Source organism: Larimichthys crocea, chromosome VIII (genome assembly GCF_000972845.2).
Source record: "Larimichthys crocea isolate SSNF chromosome VIII, L_crocea_2.0, whole genome shotgun sequence".
Taxonomy (NCBI): domain Eukaryota; kingdom Metazoa; phylum Chordata; class Actinopteri; family Sciaenidae; genus Larimichthys; species Larimichthys crocea.
The window spans coordinates 1,132,250-1,157,961 of NC_040018.1; the positions used below are offsets into that span (position 1 = coordinate 1,132,250).

The 25,712-nt window shown below is 38.4% G+C and overlaps 1 protein-coding gene across 5 annotated transcripts; it reads right to left on the bottom strand.

Moving 5' to 3' along the window:
• Positions 1-1,208: 1,208 nt before the first annotated feature.
• scml2 (Scm polycomb group protein like 2) lies at positions 1,209-25,411 on the bottom strand. 5 transcript variants are annotated; one of them, XM_019278110.2, is made up of 15 exons: positions 25,334-25,411; positions 21,777-21,863; positions 21,543-21,631; positions 21,259-21,324; positions 20,326-20,396; positions 20,011-20,245; positions 19,254-19,342; positions 18,371-18,614; positions 6,868-7,184; positions 6,418-6,544; positions 6,096-6,302; positions 4,995-5,168; positions 4,546-4,764; positions 3,640-3,794; positions 1,209-3,402 (listed from the first exon to the last, which is right to left on the bottom strand). In XM_019278110.2, exons 3-15 carry the CDS (start codon positions 21,562-21,564, stop codon positions 3,277-3,279), a joined length of 2,052 nt encoding a protein of 683 aa, XP_019133655.1. In that variant the 5' UTR covers positions 21,565-21,631; positions 21,777-21,863; positions 25,334-25,411; the 3' UTR covers positions 1,209-3,276. The 5 variants fall into 5 exon arrangements, with proteins under 5 accessions (XP_019133655.1, XP_010730148.1, XP_019133653.1 ...); XM_010731846.3 differs by having other exon boundaries at positions 3,640-3,791; positions 6,418-6,547; XM_019278108.2 differs by having other exon boundaries at positions 6,418-6,547.
• Between the last annotated feature and the right edge of the window lie 301 nt (positions 25,412-25,712).

Sequence of the window (25,712 nt, forward strand, 5' to 3'; positions counted from 1 at the left end):
CAGATTTACCAGCTGTGAGAATAAAATTATGTACACATAAATGTGTAAATAATTATAATCCAATTATATATTATAATATACATCATTCTGAATCTGAAAAGGACCGTTCTACATGTACATGAGTACTTATAGTTTTGGTATTTTAAGTATATTTTGATTACTTTTACTCAAGTAAAAATGTGAATTTTTGCCTTTACAGGACACTGTGGCATAGCTACTTTTACCTAAATGAAAGATATGAATACCTCTTCCACATTTCTCTTGAGAAAATGTATTTAGTGAATACTTTTTTAACCAAGAGTATTCTTTTTTTCTTTTTACTTGATTTAAGCTAGACAACATTAATCCCATTTAAAAGCAGAACGATATTATCACACCTTAAAGATACTTATTCACAAGGATTTAGTCCACAAAGTCATATTTTTTTCATTCCATGGGGTAAAAAGCACTCTTAGTCCCTCTACTTAATGTCATGTGTCTACTTTTGAACGGTTACTGGTTCTTGTTAAATAAACTAACTATCCAGCTTCGTGGCAGGGAGCTGGCCTTGGTTTCCTTAAAACCACACATACTATTTATTCAACATCGTTTAGCGCATAAATAATCATAAACATGTGGTGGAGTAATACAAGTTTTAGCAGCTGAGACTGGAGCTCGCTTCCCAAGCAGGAAACAACAACAAAAAAAAATCTGCAAGAGGAGTCATAATAAGCCTGTTTATCCTGAGTGCTGCTGCTGAGATATTTGAACTGGTTGATCTTTGGAACAATGATGCCTATTGGACTGTCACTTTCCTTAAATAAGACATCCATGAGCCTTTGACCCCCCCAACCCCCATACCCTCCAGACATAGACACACACTGTCACACACATCAACCAAAACTAAAAGGACATTCAACTAATTTTGGTGCTTCTTTTCTTTTTCTTTTTTGCATTTATGTATTCATTGACTGGGTCACAAGAAGAAACTGAGGGTTATTGCAATGATTAACAGGACAGGATTATTCATTCTTCTTCCGATTTTTCCTTTTTTATCATATATTAATCAATTTTCTTCATCCAGGTCTCTAAAAATAAAACAAGAAATAAAAACCTCACACAACTTATCACAATGGATCACAAATTCCTTTGATTTAAGAGGTCAAAAAGGTTCTCCAGGCTATTTCAAACAAAACGGTGGTCTCGGACTGGGGTCTCAAACACTAAGATGATGTAAACAAATGTTTAATTGTGAGAATGCATATCAAACATATTTAACAAACATCTTTTGTTGAACGTACAGTAAAAAGTCGTATATATATATATATATATACACACACACACGAAATGCCGCAGAGCGATAGATGACAAGGCATAAAAATATACATAGTTGGTTATTGTGCAGTCCCTCTATGTTGTAGTAATGAACACAAAATGCTAATGATGTAAAACATCTTCTAAGAAACAACCCCTACTAAAACCTGAGTTTCACATTAAAGCAAAACGGCTTCAAGTATCAACTTGTTACCACTACAGGAGAGCAACACTGTGAAATGCAGCTACAACACACATGATTTGGTTTGAAAATGCTTCTGAAATGTTCAGAAAATCTGTATTTCTGCCGTTGATAACAGATAAATACTTTTGAGCATGTGAATAATTACTCAGACACAACATCGTCCTGTAGGTAGTTATTTGACGGTGCACACAAAAACAATTTCAGGCAGAGAAAAATTTGATTACACTTACGCTTGATACAGATTGATACACTTTTTGATACAGTACAAAATGATATCAAAAAACCTTTTGGTTTGACTTTATACAACAGTTTCTCCATCATGTACGCTCCATGGAGTACCTTCACGTCCTGTACAGCACTCAAACTAGACAGTTAATGGCCTTCTCTTTATTTTAATGTCAACACTTACAGTATTCCAGTCATTGTGTCCGTATCTCCTGTGTGCGCGAGTGTGTGTGTGAAAGTGTGACTGTCAAAGCATAGTACAATCATGTAGCTACGTCAGGGCTCAAGCTCTAATAATACAGCTTGAATGCCTTCCAGCACACAAAACAGACACAAATAAAAGAGAAATAACTCTTCACTAACTGATTTTTCTACGTCTACAGCCTGCCCTGCAGAATCACAACTGGTGAAAGGTTTTCTTCCAAAATAAAATATCTACCATTTAAATAATAATGATGCCCGATCTGCAAAAGTTAATTCATGATATCTGACAAAAAAATACTTCAGTGTTTGAGGACAGGAATCATTCGTGTAATGATTGACTACAAGAAACAAGATTTTGGAACGAAACCCTTCAACACTTCTCGTACATGTAACTGGGGCACTCTCACTGTTGTTTAGTACCTGCTAGTAATAATGCTCATGACTTCATACATTCACTGGCTTGCATAAACTCAGTTTGACTTCAATCATTTTCAGTCTTTCAGTCATTCAGAATCTTTATTGCATTGTTAGAAATGATGCAGTGAGACGTTCACTGCCACTACCTGAACTAACTTTCCCAATCTTGAGTGCAGAGCGTCCATTCCTGAAACACTGACCAGGGAAAACATACTTCAACAACCAGATATCCGAAGAGATAAAGCTGAAAAATTTACATTGTATGTCTCTGTGTCTGTGTGTCTAAGTGTAGAGTATAATTAAACATTTGTTAAATTATGGACTCCAGTTTTTCATAATAAGGCAAAAAGACACTAACGTGAACAGAAAATATGCCTACACTCATATCTGATAGTAACTACACTTATGCCAATGATAAATTCATGTACAGTGTATCTGTTGTAATGTGAAACTAAAATATAATCTGCAAATTAAATAACAGACGTGATGTCAGACCAGGGTCATGGCCAGGATTTTAGAAATACTGAGGTCATAAGTCCCTCAATGCACACTCCAAAAAATTATTGATTATTGACATTAATGATGATCACTTTTTATTCAGTTAGCTTTTCAATTACACTTTTATTTTCCAGCACGATGTCTAAATCCTGTTCCTTCTGTACACTGCCCAGAATTAAATACTATTGATTTTTTAAAATATATTGTCCAAAAAGTAGTCAAATTTAAACATCTTGATTCTAAAAAAATACTGGAATCAGTTCCTAAAATGACCATCATGTGTAAGTTCGCACTCCACAGGCAGAGGACTTGACCTTAGCGCCCTAAATAGTAGAAACAACCCTGGTTCAGGTGGATTTGCACTGCACTACATCCCTGTAGAATAATGCGTGTTTGGTTGCCAGTGAGTAAAAAGAGAGAGCGCCTTCATCCTCTTATTGTTTGGTCTGCTTCAGCTTCTCGATGTGGTGACACAGTTTAAGCGCAGGGCCCAGTTTCAGTCCCATGTACTTCATAATGATATCACTGCGCAGCAGCATCAGAGCTTTGCCATCAATCTCCTGCAGAGAGAGGAGCGCGCTGTCAGCAGGGGGGCCACATTACAAACACTTCCATTCAGAACGATTCCATCAAAATGACAATGACTTGATTAAAGCGTTGAAATGGCGAAAATGTTCAGTCTGCTTTGTGTTGAGCATTGAGACTAAAAGCTGAGGGAGATTTGATTTAAACAGGCGACTGCATGATACAGCACAGTGAGTAAATTAGAAGAAAGACAACATCAGTGAAATACTCACGTGTTTCCTGAACAGCTCGATGTGCGGGCCAAGAGTTTGGGGATCCGCCTCTTGGACAAACCGTATGACATCATCGACCGACCAGGAAGAAGCGTCATTCCCTGAACCCTCTTTGTCTTGTTTCACATGATCTGGGCCTGTTGTTGAGCTAGCTGCTGTGACAAAAAAAAAAGAGAAAATCAGATATTATACAGATATATCTATCATGATTTTATTCAGCAGTGTTGCAGTAAGAAGTCCTTGAGTCAAAAATGTCTTTTAAATCTGTAATATTTAGGCCAAACTAAACAAAAATGTGGGGACATCCTATATTAATTAGGAAAAGCTAGTTGACCATTTCACCCTCCCCAGAATAGCTAATATTTCTTAAGATTTAAAAGTCAGTTGGAAACATTAAAAAGATCAACCAGCTCATGTTATCTGTAGCTAGAAAGCGACAGGCATCAAAACAGATTGGATCTACCACTCTGACTTAGTGCTGCATGTCAGCTGAATGTCTGCGTTCACTTACTGACGTATAGAGTTCCTTTGAATGGTTTTTACAAATCTTTGAGCTGAATGAATTCCAGTTGACAATGTTATCTGTAATCTATACCTCTAGTGATCACTGTAAACTACATATGCTAAGTGTGAAAATTGAGCTCTAAACAGGCACAGACACAAGACTTACTGATCAGTTGAAATGCGATGGACTGTTTGGGGAAAAGATTACCATCTTTTCCCCAAACAGTTTTGAGCAGAGCAAAATAACACGATCTTAGACTACACAAGCGGATATTTTCCAGTTTAAAATGTATGACTTCATAGTTTAATACAATTTCCCCTCAAAGGAACTGTCCCTAAGAATTAGATTACTCCTGGTAACTGTGTGTGTGTGTGTGTGTGTGTGTTTGTGTTTAACCCTACCCTCCACTCGTCTGTGCGCACACACTGGGCCAACTTCAGCTGGGTTGGAGCTGACGCGCCGTAGTGGTGAAGCCGTGTGCGTCTGTCCGGGGTAATATTGCCGCTCCTTCTTTGCTGTCGTCCTGTAGTCTAATGTGGTGTGAAGGGAACGGTTGCTGGTAGCGGGTTCCTTTGACGAATCGTCATTGGGCACGCCGTTCTCAGTGTGAGACAGTGGTTCTGTTTCGAAAAAAGAACGGAAGAGATAGTAAGAAAAACTGAAAGATGCTGCATTATGCACATAAAGTGACTGAATTATGTAGGAAGACTCAGGAGGAAATGTCTGAGGTCATTTTATTTGTTTAATGATGTCACTACTTATATTAAGTGAAGCCACAGCTCACTCCTCTATCCTATTTTTGCACTTCACTTCCTCTCGCTACAGTTACTCCATCTGCCCGTTCACCCACCTGACTTGGTCCTGTTGTAGAAGCGTGTGTTGTTGTTGAAGGGGCTGAATGGCTGCGAGCTGAACAGACTGTCACTCTCCAGATGTTGGCACATGTTCTCCAGAAACCGCAGCACAGAAGACGTACTGGAGGCGGAGGGCAGCTTCACGTAGCGGATACCATGCTCTGACCGCACTTGGGGTGGCACAACACAAACAGCTATTAGTCTGTGTACACGCACGCACACGCGTGCACACACACACACACACACACACACACTGCATGTATTCACAGCTAAAAGAAAAGTAGCAGATGGTTTAGGGTTAGCACCCTCCCTTTTATAAGCACAAACCCACATTTTTCGCCCCATCCCACACTCTACACTACACCCTCCCACCCAAGCCAAGCCTGCACAAATCCACAAATTAACCCCCCGCCCCCCCCTCCAGCTTCACCCATAGCCTTCCCAAACCAGCCCCCCAAGGGAGACCCAATCCCGGCATCCCAAACCAGGTTAGACGCACATGTCAGTTCTGATTACAGACACAGAGCTCACATCAGCTGCTGCCATAAGTACGGTCTTTTATTCTACCTCTCTTTCTCCTCACACACACACACACACACACACACACACACACACACACACACACAGCACTCATCACCCAAGAGTGTGTACTTAAACCAATTTCATCTGGCTGATTGCCTATCCAGGTTTTATGGCATTTAGGAATACATTAAAATGTATCTAGCACTGCTTTTCAAGGAGTTCAAATTACATTTTAAGGAAAAGTTCAACATTTTATTTTACAAAAAAACTGGGCCTCATGTCTGTATGATAAATATAAAGCCACTGCCAGCTGTAAGCTTAGCTTAGCATTACAAAACAGGAGATGGAAAGAGCTTGCCTGGCTCTGTTCAAAGGCAATGAAATCCCCCTACCAGCACTTCTAAAGTTGGCTTGTTAACACGTTATCATGACCATTCAGACTACTTCTTGGCCAGGACCAGTTGCCAAACAGAGACTGTATTGACTACATCTGTGATTTGCAGTGTTAGTTGGACAAAAGAAACAATTCGGAGACATCAACTTGAGGAATATCCGTTGGTGTTCACCGCATTTACCTCTGATGACCTCTCCTCCTGTGTGGGACTGGCTCTGTAGGAACGACAGCAGCACAGAGGGCTGGTACGTGCAGTCCACACAGGCCTGAACCGCCTGCTGAAGCACTGCGTTGACTGGAGCTGGACCGAAGTGGTCCGGGAGCTGCTGCACCAGTTTTCGGTCAAGATGTGGGCCATAGTCACCGTGCTTGTTTACATAGACGCACACTGGAAACGGCATTAAGAACATTAGACACGGGCAAAGATGAGCCAACCTAAATATTATTGCACTTTTTGGTGACGTTCAGGCATCAGACTCAGTTGTCTCTGTTATCCAGTTTACCTGTGCAAACCACATTTGAACCGTTGCTATGGTTGTTGTCCGCTGAGACATGGCTGGAACTCAGTCTGGTCTCTGGAGGCGGAGCTGTAACCGAAGGTGCCCCAAGGGATTGCACCACCCGAGGCTTCTTCTGAAGCAAAAGACAAACAAACCCTCTCTCATTAACTCTCTGTAACCTACAATGGCTGTTAGTTAATGATTTATAAAAAGGCTTGTTTTTACTCTTTCACCGCTACACATAACGCAGACACAGCAGCTTCTAAAAACAGAGCTGTTCTCCTCATTTATCATGAATAAACATCTGAAAAAAAAATTCTCCCAACCTCAGACGGTCCACCTCTGACCCTGTCTCCTCTTTATCAAAATCATTTCTGCCATAATATATAAAACAGAAAATGTCAGGGTCACTGGGCCACAGCGTAACAGATTACAGCTCCTGTGACATCTCACCTTGTTCTTAGGCTTGGGCCCTCTCTTCTTGTGTGGTCTGGGGGCCAGTTGAGTCTCAGAGCCTGTTCTAGCGGGGCTCTGTGATGCTCCATTTACCGCTGCTGCTGCTGCAGCCTCAGCCGCTGCCTTCAGCAAAGCAATAGTCTGGGATTTTGGACGACGACCTCGGACACCCTTACGCACGGGGAGGGGTGGCAAGGGGTTGGGCAGTCGGTATGAGGTCTGCATGGAGGAGGAGGAGTTGGAAGAAGAGCGACGTGTAGTGAGGGAGGCTGAGGTGGAAGAAACAGGAGCGAGGAGAGCACCGGGAAGGGTAACTGAAACAAATGTAACATGAGGAAGACAAAAAAAAATGTTACTCTTCTTGCGATCCGGTTAGATTGCATTGCACTACAGATCATAATGATAATGATGACATTAAAAATGGGATGCATATTTTAAAGTAGATAAATCCAAAGAGAATCAGCTTTGCTGTAGGTCCTCAGTAGAAATGTCACATTTAAACACACCCTGAAGATATAGTGAGGAAATTGGGCAAGAAACACAAAAGACAGAGAAAAATGAATAACTGAGTGATCCTGCAGAGGAGATTTGTTTTGATTTTGATTTCGATTTGATTCTGAGATTGGCAGGTCCTTTGTATTTAGCCCCTCCCTACACTGAAATCAGAGTCAAAAGTCATGGTCCCCCAGGGACCTGCCTGCTAGACGATGCCTAAAACCTTCTGCTTTCAGTAACACAACCAAAAGAGTGATTATGGTGATGGGATTTAAACTGTATTCCACATACAGCAAGCTGGAGAATGTCTCATAACATCTGATGATCAGCTTTTATACATTTTAAACAACAATAACAGCGGGTTCAAGTGTCAAGTTTTAAAATAAAGAAGAATACAAAAAACATGCAACAAAGATGCAGTCTATAAAACTTGAAAATATTACTGAGCTATACTAAACAAGGTAGTGTGTGGTGTGAGTAAGTCTGTATGATATTCTATATATATATATAGATATATATATATCTATATATATATATATCTATATATATATATATATCATTATACTATATGGGTAGGACTCAAATACCTTTTCAAAACATGACTGTACTCACCAGCTGACCTACACAGATACCAATACACTGGAGTTTGTATTGACCGAAGTAGAGTGACATTTTAAATGTCACTATTGGTGGCAATATTGGAATTATTAGACTGGCCTAATAACAGAATAACAACATACAGAGTGTTTTAAAATAGCTGTCATGGTTGAACCAAACCATCTAAAGGCTTTTATTAGCCTGGGTTTAGAGTCCTATAAAAGTTTTTACGTTGATTGTCAACATAGTTTTTGCATCAAAAAACGTTCTAATTTTAAAACTTTCCAGGGTAGATGAATAGTTTTTATTGGTGCTTTATCTGTGATAAGCTACAATTAGCCAAAATTCATAGCCTGGTTGAGACTCTATACAGTAGACCGATGTTGAATTCCAGCGGTTTTAGGGATCCTGATCATGTAACCATACTGCCCCATAATGTCCTTCTCCTGTTCACTTTCCAAATAAAAGAAAAAATGCCTTTCAAAAAGCTTGAAAAATATCTAGCAATCTACACCACCGCACTATAAATCACATACACCCTCCAACTTAAAATCTTTGCCCAGCTAAGAAATATATTCCCAAAATGCCCATCAGCTTAGGTGTTAACATAGAGAGAAAGTGACAATGAAGTGAGGGAAACAGTGAGGCAATAACCATTGTTAGGAAGGGGGGGAAAAAAACACCACCATTACCTCCTTCTGTCTTCATTAGCCGTGAGCGTGACTCTGTGATATGATCACACAATCATCATTGTGGGTGTGTGGAAAAAAGACGGCAAAAAGGAGAGTGGAAGAAAGATAACCATCTCCTATTTCAATACAAACACATTGCTTGGCGAGAGCAGGGGCCTGAGAGTGCATGTGGAAGCTCTCAAGGGGCCGAGGCTTTCATTAGGGCCTCCTTGACTGAGGAGATATGGAGAGACTATAGAAGGTTTACAGTATTCTCTGAGGGGCCAGCCGGGGCACCCTGAAAGCTGTTTAATTGGGAAAAAGTGAAAGTGGGCACAGAATAGAGCAGTGTTTTGTTTCAGAGGGCGAGGGCTCACTCGCTCACCAGGGGCGGTCACACAAAGCGTGCTCTCAGAGGACCAGCGATGCCAACCTGCTCTCTCAGTGGCACACTTATTCACGCCAAGCTCGAAGCCATAAGCCCTACAAAGGCAGATCAAAATTTGTTTGCAGGGTACCAATCAGTATCAGCAGGTTTTAATTCACTGTAGGGAATGTGAGTTGGGAGGCCTTCTCTGATCTTTCCCCGCAAATCTAATCCATTCACGTTATGTGACAACCACCAGAGCAACATGCACCACATTTCCACACTGGTGATTACTGTCACATTCTACTATATATTGGTTTATCATCACATTTATTTAAAAAAAAAAAAAAAAACTAATCACCTCTGAATTTTAAACCACAACTTCCAAAGAAAATCTGCTTATAAATGCATTTCATCCCACACCGTCTGACAGTCTAGTATATATTCTGTCAGTTTGTTCAAGCTCTCTTGGCAAACCCAAGACGTGTTTTTATGGCTGCAGCATTTCATTAAACGGATTTATTTAAAATCTTATCTGCCGAAACTTTCTCTACCTGAATTTAAATCAAAATCCCAACAGGTTGAATACTGTTTGGCTGCAAAGGACCACACTGGGTACGTTTAACTTTAAAAGTCATGTATATTTTAGCTAATTTTTTTCAGATGCTTTTTGTCAATTAACTGCAATAAAATGGATATCACAGTATCCTAGAACCCAAATCTATGCTGTCAAAATGTTTTTTCCAACAAACAGTGAAAAAAAACAGAACAAAATGATTTAACATTAAACTATAAAACAAAGAAAAGCAGCACATGTTTACATTTAATAAGATGGAACCAACAAATATCTGTATGTTTGTTAATAATAACATATTATTAATTTAATTAACAAAATTGTTGCAAATTCAGCTTCAATTACCTTGTCCATTAAGCAGTCAATATTGTACTATCTGGTTTTGCATGCATTTTTCTTCCTGTTCCTGGCAGCCATTGGTTTTGCATTTGATATCGTACTGCATGCAAATGTTGTGGTGCGCACAATGGTTAGAAGTACATAAAGTGTGTAATGTATATGAATCCAAATCTGCATCATTCAGATAAACTGCAGACAAAGAATTATTTTTTAAAAGTACCACGTCACTAGCATACATTGGGTGCAACAAAACAGAGACATATGGTACTGATCATGACTATATAATTCCAACTCGACCCGATGACCTGTGCAAACCAGAGCCCGAGGAAATGTGTGCACATGCGAGTGTGTGTGTGTGTGTGTGTGTGTGTGTGTGTGGATGTACATGCATGAGAACGGGCTCGCTGAGAAGTGTGTCTGCTGTCTGGGGGGTGGGGGGAGGGGCTCCACAGAGTTGTTTCTCATCTAATTACAACCCTCCACGCACACACGCACACACGCGCACACACACACACACCCCTCACATGCCAGGCACCCTCACAGCAAACAGTCCATTCAAACACACACATACTGGCTGTTCCTTGGAGTGAATCTAAAGTAAACTCACGAGCTTCAGGTGTGTGTGTGTGTGTGTGTGTGTGTGTGTGTGTGTGTGTGTAGATAACAGAGAGGGGAAGTGACTTAAACAGCTTCAGGGCAAAAAGTATATACACAAAAAGTCTCCAGCACGGCACACCAGCTCTTTCACCGAAAACAAGAAGAAATAATCTGCTTTGACTTGTGTTCACCTTTAAACTGTATCGTATAACTTCACATAATAAAAAAAAGACAGGTGTGTAAAATCAGTGTACTGAAAATATTTGATCCTGATCTGATCCTTGGCTGAGCCTTTGGCAAACTAATTCCTGATGCTTGACACAGACAAAAAAAAAAACACATGATTAAAAACACATGCAGCTCCAAACTTAATTACAGCCAAAAATACTGTTAAATCCACAGACTATGAGGCTTTCTGACTAAGCAATGGCCCTCTAGTCTCTTACAGTGAATGCAAGTCATTCCAAAAGTCTTTATGCTAAACAAAGAAAACAGTGTGAAGCTTTAATCATTTGCACCGGAGTCGGAGGCTGCCACACTTTCATGCAACTTTCATATGAACAGCACTTCCTTTTTTCTACTTTACCAAAACAATAAAAAGAAGGAAGTATGCGTTTTTTAAAATAAATATTTGTAGCAGGGGCAGAATAATCAAATCTAAACTAGCAATAATTTCCAAGACACCACTACTACTTTCAGAACTGAGCAAATCATGAACTTAAATAGTGTGATTTTGTGCTGTATCCACTGATTTGTTACATTTTAGGGAAGTTTCAGTGGAAATAAATCGCTCATATTATGAAAAAGAGGAACATAGATCCTTCCTCCTCCTCTTCCACAGAAAAAATAAACATGTTATTGCTATATGACTGTGCCTGCACTTTAGTTTAATATATTGCATCTGCTAGACCTGATCATAAAACTTTAAACCTTTTAAAAAAACACAATAAAACAAATAACACAAACTTTGAGCCTTACAATTAGTTTTTTCTTTAAAAAAAAAAAAAAAAAAAAAAAACGGGCAAAAAAACAACTTGTTATATATCAAACTCACCAGGAAATCCCCACCAAAAAAAAAGCAGAACTTCACTTCTTATGGCTTTCGTAGTACTAGCAGTAATGGCAGTAGTGGAGACAGAAGTAGATGTAGTAGTAGTAGTAGTGATGTACGTAACAATAGTACACAGAGTACAGTTGCTTCCTGGTTCTCTCCTTCAAACTCTTTCTCTTTTAGTTGGTAATTTCCCCCTTCCTAACTTTCCCTAAAATTCTCTCCTCATTTGGACATCATTGTCTAGTTTCTGTCTCTCTATCAGCTGCTTTCTCAGTTGTCTCCGTGTGTCTCTCTCGTCTTTTTTCCACTCGGCAGTAGTCCACAACAAAGCCCACGCTGCTGCTGCTTCTGCTTCTGCTTCTGCTGCTGCTGGTTGAAGCCGCTGCAAAGCTTCCCTCCCAATGAATGAGTAGTAAGAGGAGGAGGAGGGGTGTTCACATTTGCATACGCGCTGGGGAGGGGTAGAGTGAGGGAAGGAAGAGTGGGTGGGTGTGGTGGGGAGGTGAGGAACGGGAGGGAGGGATGGAGGCGGGGGGGGGAAGTTGACCATTTATTCATGTTATCTGTAGGCCATATCGACAGTCTACATCAGTCACCTGCTTCTCAGCGAGCCTCTGGGGGAGGGGGGGATGACGGGGGAGAGGGGTTAACCGTGGGGCTCCGGGAGCGGATGGGGGATGGGAAGCGGGGTAAAAGGTTAAACTGGATCAGAAGAGTTCTGATTGAAACGGGTGAAAAGGGGCAAACTCCTGGAGTTGGTGCGCGCATAAGCAAGCTTTCCCTCAACACACACACACACACACAAGCTCTCATGGCCCAGAAGGAGGCGCCCCCTCAGTGTAACCCTAGACTATTCAGACATTCCCTGATGAAAGATGGCCAGGTCCAGCATCAGGAAACAGTCACACAGTCGGATATCACCCCGACTCCCGAACAATGTGGTGTAGGGCAATCAGAGGAAGCCTGCGTGGGAAAAGTCCCTTCAGCCAGAGACATCTTAGTCTGCATCTAAACGTGCAAACTGGAATGCCTCAAGACAGAAATAACTAAGTGTATGAGATATGGCTTACAGATATATAATTATTTGACACTTTTCTTGCATTCCTAATGTATCTTCAAGTCTATTCTTGTTGGGACGCCCACTGGGGATCTGATTTGTTTAGTCTATGGAGGGGCAAATCACACTGACAGTTGATGATTTCAAAATAAAAGGGGCCAATAAATTTACATACTTAAAAAGAATGCACATCATTTTTAGGATTTTTAAATTTTTCTGTCAAAATGCCTGGCACCTTGTTTCTGTCTTGATCAAATTTTCAAGAAAATCGGATGCTCTACAAAGCGATTTTTGCTGAATATAACATGATAAAAAGTAATATTACTTTGCCTTAAATTGCCAAAAAACAACAACCATCTGCTAAAACACAGACAAGCTGCGTTCTTCATGCATTATTCAGAGAGCACTATTCTCCATTCTGACCCAATTTAATACCCACAAGCAAAGACAAAGACGTATCACAACAAAATGTAAAAAATAAAGTAAAAAAAAAACAAAAAAAAAACATGATGATGAACGCTTACTGTACAAAAAGGAAAATAATTAGCAACCCCGTCTTGGCAATCCCTCTGTAGCTTCTTACAAAAATGTGTAGCAGGGTCACAACAGCACAATTTGGATGAAAGCTAATTAGAAATTTCAAATGTAGTTGTAATTACAGAGTCTCTCACTCCTTCTCTCACATATAAAGCTAATTATCAGCTCATTAGCACCTCAACCAAGCCCTACTTACTCACTTACTCACATACAAACATCGCTGTCTGATGATTTACATTATCCTTTCTTTTTTTACCCACACCCTGCACTCACACACAAAGGGTAAATCTGTGCCAGTCTCACTGGAAGCACCGACTGTGGGCTGGTTTAACACAGACTTTAACTGTGGCTGAGATCTACCCGCTCAGATAGAGATCTAAATGTAAAATCTGGATGAATAAAGACTTAATAAACTACTAAAACATAGCTGACAGAGTAACCATGTCAAATCTAAAAGTTAACAGTGACATTTTGCTGTAAATAGTTGCAAATAGTGCAAAACTTACTCGGTGCACTGCATACCTGTAGCAGAGCTGAGGCAGGATGTAGTATTTATGTTAACTCATCAGTTACTTTCCAAAAACAGGTCACTACACTCTCTAAAAACGTATTTCCTTTTTATTTGCTTCACAAAATTGTTAGAAAACCACAAATTTTCAGCGATTTTTTCCTTCTTTTTTTTGTGTGTTACCATGGAAACGTGGGTCTGCCTCAGGATAGGGTGACTAACTTTTTAGGTTCAAGTAAAAGTATGTAAATATAATTAAAAATGCACTTCTACTATTATATATTAAATTATTATTACTCATGCATTAGTACAGGAATTTAGGATTTTACTGTTGGTTGAAGAGAAGCTGATTTTGTGTAACTAATGACTGATTTCATTGTGGTTTAATCTGACTATTTTCCTCATTAATTGACTAATTGTTTAGTTTGTAAAAAAGTAGTAATAGTTTTGAAAAAAAAAAAAAAAACTACCTCAAAATGATCCATACATCCATTTTCAGTAACTGCTTATCAGGGTCGCTGGGGGCTGGCATTGGGTGAGAGGTGGGGGGCACCATGTCCAAATTATTTAAAAATAAATGAAAATAATCAAAAGGAAAAGCAGCAAATCATCACATGTGAAGCTGAAACCTTGAAATGCCTTGAAAGATTCAATTAATTATTTTGTTGTTTACCAGCTTTATCCAATCCATAGTTTAATTGATAACACAATCATTTATAAGCTATTTGAATGTTTTGAATGCAAAAATCTTAAATTGTAAAGTAACTAAGTTGCAAAATAATTGTAGTGAAGTAAAAAGTCCAATGTCAAATATCAAATAAGTTATATAAATAAGATATGAGGATGTCATATCATGACTGCTCCCTTCAGCCACTAAGATCAGTATTTTGCAGGCTGGGGCGTCTAATATGGAACTCCATCTGAAGCTGATATTATTGTCCTTCATGTGTATCGATACATAAACACTGGACTGATCCTGCAAACTTGACTGCCTCATTGGCCGAGCCTGGAGAACATGCTTGACATACATGTAACTGCTGTCATCCATCAACAAAATCAAGGAAAACCCAAACACACACACACACACACACACACACACATACTTTGCATTAATCAAGAAGGTTGTTGGTCTGGGTAATTCAAAGCCACATGTTTCCTGACCAGTGGGCACCAACAACAGGGTAAAGAGGAGGAAATTACTGAATTAGAGCTAATGTAATATATCCGCAAGCATGATTGATATTTATTACACCTGCTAAAAACCCCAATTTCAGAATCAACAGACTCACTCCGGAAACATTTGTCAAACTCATTTTGATGGATGACGAACGTCTAACCATGCCAAAGAAACTAAACAGCTAAACCTTGAACATTAAACTGTGCAGATCATATGGTGACATACTCCTGTAACCGCTGAGCATAATTACCATATAATTACATCCTGATTGATAATTAATAGTTCTGTGCTGCCTTCACACTTTAATAATATCAACCAAAGCTCTAATTTGCACAGACACACACAGGGAATGTTTTGGCATAGGGAGGTTCAGGGGTCCTGCATGGGGTCCATGGAAAAATTAGGAGTATATTAAAACATACAGAAGGAAGTGGTATGATGTTTTTGTTATCTGAAGGGGCCAAAGACAAATTTTCACATTTGACAAATCTTAAAGAGGTCAGAGAAGCACTGTGAAATATTTTTTAAAAACATTAAATTATAATATAATATTAAATTATTTTAAGTGTTTAAACAGCTGATATCTGAGTTTTTCTATCGCTATCTGAAAAGTTATTATGAATTATTATTAGGAATTATTATTTCTTTCAGATTAACTACATGTGCAATATACTGTATTCTCCTCTACAATCTAAAATTTTTCTAGAAGCCATTAAGGTATAAAATCAGAAATTTGATTTTGAAAATGGTCATTTAACTTTGAAAAAAAAAACAAAAAAAACAGAGCAAGCATCACAGATTTTTTTGAAAAAGGTTCTTTTGTTTGAGTCACCTCAGTGTGCATGTGTATTACCTTACCTAGAAACAAGAAAATCCACAATCAACACAAAAAAGCAAAACAGAAATATTAAAGTTTAAAACTATAATTAGATATATTTTGACAACTTTGTGACATCATTTCATGTGCCTGGACATCTTTTTATTTTACTCCAAATAAAGTAAACTATTATTTATTTTAAACTATTATTTATTTTTTCAAATTTTACTTAGTATAGTTCAGATCTTGCATATTTATTTTCTTCAGAAAAACTCAAATTTTGGATACATATTAAAGAAGTCTGAAGCAGTTCTCAGTTAAATGAGATGACATGCAAACTCTCTTCAGAGGATTATAACATGAATTTTGTTGTTTCTGGACATACATGACTAAATTTGTACCTCTGTGGGAAAAATCAGTGATTGTTGTTTTAGTCTAACTGCCAAGCTGCTTTATCACGTCTCTCAAAAAAGGCCAACATGGAACTAAAAACAGCTCAAACAATCACACATTAAAAAAACAGCCTGTGGTTATGTAAAGCAGTGGATTAATATATGAGAAAAAAAAAGATCAGAAAGCTATTCAAGCTGAATCTTCAGGGAACTCAGAGTGGAGGTCAGAGCTGCAGGTCACAACCCCACCAACAAAGAAGAGAAGTCAACACAGAGCAGAGGGAAAAAGCATATAGAGGAAACACAAACACACTTATTTATTCCAAGTTTCTTCTATATTCTTAAAGTGTTTCAGTGAACACCAGCACAGACACATCTGTAAATTCTGTATATTCTACGTTATTGCTTCATACTGGACTGAAATACCAATGTGTCACACAATGGTTCTATCCTAAAGTATTTATCTTATTAGAAGAATAAATAAACCTTATTAGCCGATCACACCATCCGGTGAGACATAATATCATGATACTACATAATTAAGAATGAGCAATTATTCATTTACCCAAAAGTAAATCTGTGAAATTAACCAAAACCATTTTTTCCATCACTGATTACAATTCTCAATCAAAATGCTTCAAAGATTATATTATATAACCTTTGTTTATTCATATATTACGTTGTATGATCAAGACTCCTTCCTGTTATGATAATCACACCGTTACTGTTTGCCAGAGACATTTTTGTCACTTTGAATCCACTAGAGGTGGCCAAAGCCTCGCAAGGCCTTCGTGACTTTGAGGTAGTGTAATAAAATGTAAAAATACAAATATATACAGTTTACCTATATCTCAGCATTTCATTAATATCTGCAAAAAGCTGCTACACAGGCTTGTCCTGCGTTAGAAAAGTACGCAGGTAAAACAACCAAAGAGCCAATAGAACAACGACCAAATGTTGGGGGGGAGGAAACAGTTAACTTGTCAAAAAATAAGTGTATTATGTAACAAAAAAAACATATACACAGAGGATTGTATAATATGTTGCCAGAATATAAGAAAGAACTCTGTAATATAATATTCACATAAAATAGTCTGCTCAAAATTCATCCTAATTAGTTGTTTTACAGAATCTTCCTTCTGTTATCACGTTCACTATTTGGGTTAACCGTACAGTTTACCGGTATTATCGGCATTGAACATAATATGAATTTTATTCAATAAAATTTGGTCACTTACAGGTCATCACTTTATATAAATGATAGAAAAGGTTTTAAAAGCTTGGTAACCACTGCTTTAGAGTGTCGAGATCCAGTGCAAATGTTTCTGTTGAACAAATTTCTAATGACGCCTTTAAATTAATTCATTCAAATTGATTCATGCGCACTATAAAGAAACAAATTATTGTATCAATAATTATAAAACGACAACGTAATGAGTAACCTTTACGTACTTTTAAAAGCACATTCTCACAGGACTCTAACAGGAAGCACATCGTGGTTTTAACACTATAGTTTGTGTTACTTTTGCTTCGGTAAAACATCTAAGTACTTTCTCCACCACTGACAAGGAACTTCATTCTGATGAGCCGTTTGAGATACATTGTGTTCTCAGTGGGATCCAGACAGAGTCAAGAAGCTCTGATCGAGGCCGCTCTGTGTTGATAATGGCTGGAGTCTACAGCCAGCAGATATACGACACCCAGTATCAAGGATGATTGAGCGCAGAACAATCAAGACGACTATCTGCTTCTCACATCGCATCGTTTCGCTGTAAAGTGAACTCTACAACTACGCCGAGGAGTCTGTTACAGGGTTGCCTCAACTAAGATTACCGCCTGTGATGATGATGATGAAGCAGATACATCAGAATTTGTGCTCTGCTGCTCTCTACTGGTGAACGTTGGACAGTCTGAGATCCAACGCCTGTCCATCATTATAACTACCAAATAAGTATGTGCTAAACTAGCTTTCCATTGGTCTACATGAGCATCTTATGATAAGATATATGTGGGCTTAAACAACCGAATTCTGAATCGTATATGAACTCAGCAAACCTAGTTATTTTCAATGCAATTAAATCTTGATGTATTACGGAATTATAGCTTGAATAAAAGTCTCTTTTTCTTTGTTTGGATGCAAGTTTATACATCATGGTCATCCAAAATACAATCATTTAATCTACTTTATAGTGAAAACCAATGCAAGGTCATCAACTTTAACTCCAAAGTTGCTTAAAAAAAACATCTGGAATTCACATTTTTTTAGACATTTCCACACAATGCATGACAAGAAATAAATAATTTAAAGCAGCACTTACAGAAGTTTCCAGGTGGCTGTAAGCTGTGTTTTGTCAGGGCACACCAGCCGACAGGGAAGATGTCTCTGGAGTCGAAGGGGCACCAATAGTCGAAGGCGCCTCGCCAGCCGTCAAACATGACGAATATTTCCTGTCCTCTGACCTCTCCCACTGTGGCGGGACAAATCAGGTAAGGGTTCTTCCTGTCCACTGCCTCCAGTTTCATACCAGGCTGAAAGTAGTTTTTAGCGGGGCTGGCTGGTTCCTAAACATAACACACACACAACCATAGCAACATAAACAAGTAGAATAATGCTGTACATTCACACGATCTCTCTTTTTGAGTGAAACAAAGAGCTGTGCAAAAGTTAACCACGTATATCAGGTCAATAACGTGCCAAAATACAGCAAAACTAAAACTAAACTACACCATAATCTAGAACTGTACATATTTCTATAAATATAGAATTTAAAATTTAATTTAACCAAAACAAAATACTGCTTTCTCCACATTTTTCTGTGGTGAACACTGCATGTGTTTACTGCCATGCTGCTGTCTGATGCATAGTGTACGTCACATATGATTAGCTCCCCCTGGTGTCTGTGCTGATTATTGCAACAATGTAAGAAAAGTTAAAACTACACAATAACATTTCATATTTTTATATTTTTACAGATTTATAAGTGCATTAATTATGAGGCTTTTTATTAGTTATAATAAATCAATTAAATAATAAATTAATTTAAAAGTAGTAACGGAGCTCAAAGTGTTCTTAACACTGTAAAGTTATTTGGCCACCTTGTTTCCATGGTTTACCTGGAAAGATAGAACCTATTTAATGTTAACAATTCATGCTGTTTCACTCTGTCTCACACAACCAGGAGAAAACAGAGTCGTCGTTACCTTTTTAAAAGCAGAGGCAGGAGCCATCTCCGCCCCGCTCAGCGTCCGCAGGAGGAACATGGGCCACGAGGAGGCGTTCATCCTGAAACCTGAACACAAAGGACAAAACACAAGGTCAGATTCATTCAAGTGGAGACAATTATATGATGATATTCAGTGTTCGGTTATCTCTCAGAAGTCCTCCCATAAAGAGGAATTTGACCTTCATCTTAGCCACGAAGGTTATGAAGAAAAACTTCTCACACAACCTTTTGTAGAAACTCATTAAAATTAACAGTTATTTATGGCTGGCTCTTGTAGCAGGTGACAGCTGCAAGATAAAACTGTAGCTGTAAACTGTGGACACTTTTCTCAAAGGAAAATTACACAGAGTAAATTTGAAAAAATGTGTATGGATTTTGTTGTAAATTATGAACAGTGAATTATAAACTCCTGTGGAACCCTGTGTAGTTTTTTCAATTAGTTGCCTCATTTAGTTCCTAATCTTCCTAAATGTAAGTGTTTTAGGAGTTCCTGCTTCTTCTTCTTCTTATTCTGGACTTGTCTCTGGACGCAACAAAAAGCCTTAATTCAAGAGAGATTGTGTGAATGCTTTATTTCTGTGGCTGCTCTTACGCCCACCACACTTCTGTCACGTCCTGAGTAAGACATTTATTTGAGAAACTGTTTATTTAAGTATTTCACAAACAAACAAACTTGAAGTCGTGTAAAAATAGAGAAATATTTATATTTATTTAAGAGTTTAAAAGACACTCACCCAGTGGTGGCTGCAGCATGTCTCCGTTCCTCTCGCAGGTTCCTATTGGTTGGATGTCTAACGAGTCGACCAGTCTCCAGAAGTCGTTGGTGTTGTCGCTACCATCCAGACGCAGGCGTAGACGAGTACCCATCATGCCCATCACCGTTGCAATGCACACAGAGTTAGAGTTGCGAGGGTCCCGTGCCTCAAGTTTCATACCAGCTTTAAAGTCATTGGTGGGGGGGACTCTGGACTGCAGAAGGACACACAGGGACCTTCAGTCACTGTCATATATTACGAGGACACTTAATATACATACTAATGATCAGCTACCTGTTTGAAGCAAGTGGGCGATGCTGCAATAGAGGACGTTTCTCTCAGATAGTCTTCCCAACTGAACGGTTCTAGCAACAAAAACAACATGAACAGTGAGAAAAAACAGTAAAGTGAGAATCATAAATAGAACTACTACAAAACAAAACATTTTTAGGAAGAATAAAACTTCCTCTTTTTTTGTCTTATTTAAGTGACTTTCTTTGCCACTTGGGGGCAGCAGAAACAAGTTGTGAACACACCATTTACATACAGTATCTTCACTTTCTTCACATTTCACAACCTCACTTCACAACAGTTTATAATACATCCAGTAGTTACAGAGCAACATTTGCATTCATTTTGAGTTGTGTTTGTGGCCTCCCAACGAAACATAAGCACCATATTCCCTCTCTTTTTGATCTGTTTTTGGTCTCTACCAACTCCTGTGAGAAATACCTGACTCTGGGGCGGCATTTAGCTCAGTTGTCCTCGCTGCGGTAGCCGAGGGTTCGAATCCGACCTGTGGCTCTTTCCCGCATGTCATTCCCTGTCTCTCTCACACACACATTCCTGTCACTCTTCAGCCGTCTCTATCCAAATAAAAAGCTTGAAAAGGCCAAAAGAAAAAGAAATACCTGACTCTGTCATAAAAATCTCACTACACTCATAAATATAGCAGACCTAAATAAATTGTCTGCATGTACAACGGATTAAAGACAGGGAGAAAAATGCCCATTTAATGGTTGTTGATGCCGCAGAATGAGGGTAATCTTGGTAGATCAATAGCTTGCTAAAATCTTCAGAATACACAGTTAAAGATCTAACTTATGTGTGCTTTTGCCAACCCAAGAATTGGCATGAAAAGTGGCTGAATCAAAAGGGACACCGACTCAAAAAGTTTAAGTTTAGACTGTTATTGAAAGAACAAGCCAGAGATCAGAGTTGCCAAACCATTCGACTTGTCGAGGGGAGAGCCTGCCGTGATGCTGCTTCGTCTCTCCTTCTCCTCTTTTTGATCTGAAATGAAAAGATGACTTAAACACTCATCAGGATTATACAGACTGTAATTATGAAAGCAGAAAACCAAGGGGAAAATAAAATGACTCTCAAACACGAGGAATTCTAATTACGTGGTAGGAAACATCAATGAGCATTTTGATGTTTGTTTTGCAATCACTTTGAGACATTTGAGAAAGAGTCAAGACAACCAGAAAGACAGCATTGTGAGGACGTACCTCTGTGCGGGGTTCGACCCATGATGACAAGAGATAAACGTGCTGCTGCAGAGGAGGTGAAGTAAGACGGGCTTTGACCTACACACACACTGGAAAAGGGAAGCAGATACAGTCTGAAAACTTCATTAAAAAAAAAGACAGATCTACTGTAGAACTACATCCTCAGTTTTTTTTTTGTTTTGAAATGCCTCTTTTATAAACAGCCACAATAAAATCAAGAGATTAGAAACTTACATGTAAAAACAATCATTCCACTTTTGTCCACTAAGACCAAGAAAGTGGATCACATCACTCCAGCTCTCAGATCTTTACACTGGCTTCCTGTGTGTCAAAGAATTGATTTTCAAACAATGCTGTTGCACTAAACGGCTGCTAAAATACATTAAAATACTCCCCCAACAAATGCGCTATTTACTCCTGTTGTATATATTCGTAAATTTACATTTATAATTTTTGTCTGCAGTAGGAACAACATCACACAAACAGGCTTCAGGCACGATCCTGCAAACAGGGTAGGAAGGTCGGAAAGTATTAAGAGATGGACTAACATCTTGTGGTTCTGTTTTTTGTTTTTTTTCCAATGGGATTCGTTGACAACAAGATAATCCCACAATCAAGGCCAATCTTTCAATTAAATACTCTGTTTTGCTGCAGTTTGTCTGCTTCAGATTTCATTCTGTAACTTTCACAGGTAATAGTTATTAACCCTTTTCAGACTGCATTATTATAATCCTCACAAATTGGATATAAGCAGATAATATTCTATAATTTACTGAAACTTTACACATCAAAAAAGCCATAAAAAATGCATTAGATCCCAATTAAAACATCTAATCCTGCTAGTTGTAAATGATAAATAGGTATTATACAGTATAAACACAAACAAGGGGATTTTAAAAAGTGTCCAACAAATGGTACATGTTGTTAAATCCATATGACCTCTGGCCAAAAGGTTCAAGTTAGCAGCTTTACTACACTACTAACATTTACTCCTGTGGCACTGTAAGAATTGTTTAAAAAAATGTAATTGTTACCACACGGTTTATGCTGAAATTCTGGCAAAAACATCCAGGTTTACAAAAACTCTGAGCATTGTCCAACTCCCTGTAAAGTCTGAACATAGTGACAGCTCAAAATGAAGCAGAAAGGTAATCCAGATTATCAAAAAAAAAAAGATATATTCCAAATTAAACCCAGAAATCCAAAGGTTAAAATCTCCCCCAGAACCAAGACAATGTCTCTTCTCCTTGTGTTTAAAACCTTTAGCATCTGCAATGTATTGTGGCTGTCCCTCCCTCCGAAGACCCCTCTGTCTCTACAGCGAATCCCATTGAGTCAGAAGGAGCCATAAAGATTCCAAGCTGCCATAAAAAGCCATTAAGACGTGTGGATGTGGGACGTCTGCTGGCCGACATGAAAAGGATTCCTGCCCTGCTCCTCGCCCTGCTCCAGACTGGTTCAGTGTTTGCACTGGTCTGTCTGACTCGCTCAAGAGGGGTCAGACAAAAACCACCCCGCAGACCAGGAAGCACTTAATTTTTACAACCTCCATTTCCACTAAGGCAGCCACTTATCTTGGATTAGTGTAAAGTTCACAAACTTGAACAGTAAGAAGATCTAAAAAATGACCCTAGACCTGGTTTCAGGGGAGGTTGTAACTTTTCTTTGACAGGAGGAGCTGTCAAAGTGTTTTTGTCAAGGTTAAACTTTAAAATTTACTCAAATATGTCTTATAAAAATCTAAAAGCAGTATTGTTGTAATATTCATATTTAGCTTGATTACGACACATGATGCTCAAACAAATATTGTAACTTTTTTGTGTCAGTTCAGTATAGTATGGTATAAATTTTACCCGAAGTTACATGAAAAACATAATGTCACATTTCTATAAATAAAACAGTATTAACCATTGATGCTAGGGCTGTAACTATGATTAATTTCATCAACAAACCAATAATCAGTGGATTACTCTTATCATTAATTACTTGACTGAGTTTAGAAAATATCATACATGTGTATTAAAAATGTCCATCTCAGGTTCCCAGAGCCAAGGCTGACAAATTCAAATTATCCTGTCAATCCAAAAATCCCCCAAAATTTATTCACAATAAAATCAAAAAAAGAAAAACAGCAAACACAGAACACTTTTGATTGATAAATGGCTTAAATGACAACTGATTATCAAAATGTATGTTGATTAATTTTCTTTTGATCAGTTAACGATAAATTGACTAATTATTTCAGCACCAATAACATTTGCATGAATTTCTTTAACATGTTTACAACATAAAAGTGAGACATTTGTAACTAAACCAAAGTTTAGAAAGAAGCAGGAGGCGGCCGTAATTTCTCAGAGGTCACAACATTATTTTGACCTACATTTATGGAAAGAAGTCAAAAGAACTTATAATAATATCAACACAACATTACGTTTACTTTGTTTAGATGACCTTTTTTTTTAACCTTTTATACTATTTTTATAATCAATTAGTCATAAATCACCAAAATATCACATATTTTCTAGCTTCTGCTGACACTGAATATATTTTGGTTGTGAACTGTTATGAATATGTCACTCTTGGCCCTTGACATTAAAGGCAAATTTTGACAAAAATATTAAAGAAACAAATGAATAATAAAAATAATTTAGTTGCAGCCCAGATTTTTAAAAACTCACAAGTAAGGACCTGGAACAAGGAAATATTTTACATGACAAAAGATTAGTCAAATTTACAACAGAAAAAGCAGCAAATGTTTCACATCTTTTCCTCAACAAATAACTTTAATGATAATAAGTAGTTGCTGAATGATTGGTCAACTCATTTCAGCTGATTCTATAATAAATTTGCAATGCACTTAAATCCTAAAGACAAAGTATGTGCGTTTCTCCTGCAGCAGCACATCCTCCTTGTGGGACTAGAGTGGAAATAACCTTTCCCTTTTCCCCCTAAAATGTGATTATGAATTAGATCAACCTACAAATTTCAGACCGAGAAGCATCTCTTCAGGCTCCCCTGGTGATTTCTGAGTCGGGCAGGACAGTTTAAAGGCAGGATCATATTACTGCTGAGAGGCTGCGGGGTGTGAGCCGCTGCAGGGCGTCACCTCCAGGATGGTAACTTAGGATATGCTTTCATATCTAATAACTCTCATGACATATTTTTGTTATCCAGTTTTTCTTAATAGCTTTTTTCTTTCTTTTTTTTAATAAAGAGGTTAAATTGCATCATACCTCTGTGGTTTTAGGCTGCATGTGTGGTTGATTAAATAAAAATCAATTTCGTCTTGCATTTGCAGGATTTACAAACTGAATCGTCTAAAGGTTTAATTTAATTTGCAGGAAAAAGTCTGTGACGCATTTTCATTTGGTTTTATGGTCACATTTTGTGGGCGGGACGGTGGTTATTATGCGGGGCTATAACACCGCTATCGTTACGTTATTTAACAATAGGCGTGATAGTACCAAAAAAAAAAAAAAAGGCTGCGGGATCATGCCGAACGCCTTTCTTTAGTTGCGGTGTAAATCCGCTGCAGGAAAGCCTGTAAACAGAAAGCAAAGGGAAATCTGCAGAGTTCAATGTCGCTGCTGGTGCTGCTGCTGCTGCTGCTGTACGCACCAAGCTCTCCGCCTTGCACAGAAGACAGTAATATAAACACGCTGTGCTCATCTATCAATGCGCACTGGACGCACGGCAGGAAACGAGCTGATCTCTTATGATCGCAAAACGAGAGAGAAACGTGTCGCTGGCAGCAACATGAGAGTAATAATGAGACATGGAGCCGTACCAACCGTTTGAACAGGGTATTTTCATGGGGAGATTCCTCACTTTCTATCAGATGCAAGCCGCCATATTCGCTGCAGCTCCGCGCATGTCCACTACGCAGTGCTGTAATTCATATTTTTGCTGCTGTTGGTAAAAAAAAATATATATATATATATTTATATATATATACATATATTTTTTTTTTTTTAAAGCAGAGAGAGAGAGATAGGGAGGAGAGGAAATTATTAATTAGTCGCTTTATTAAGACGGATATTGTTTCGTGTTGGGTTTTCATAATAAAGCGCACGTCGTGTGCAAACGAAAAATTGTGCAAAAGTGTTTCCTGTTCGTGCAGGATGAGGTGAGATGAGAGATAACTGCAGGTACAGGAAGGTCAGAGTTATG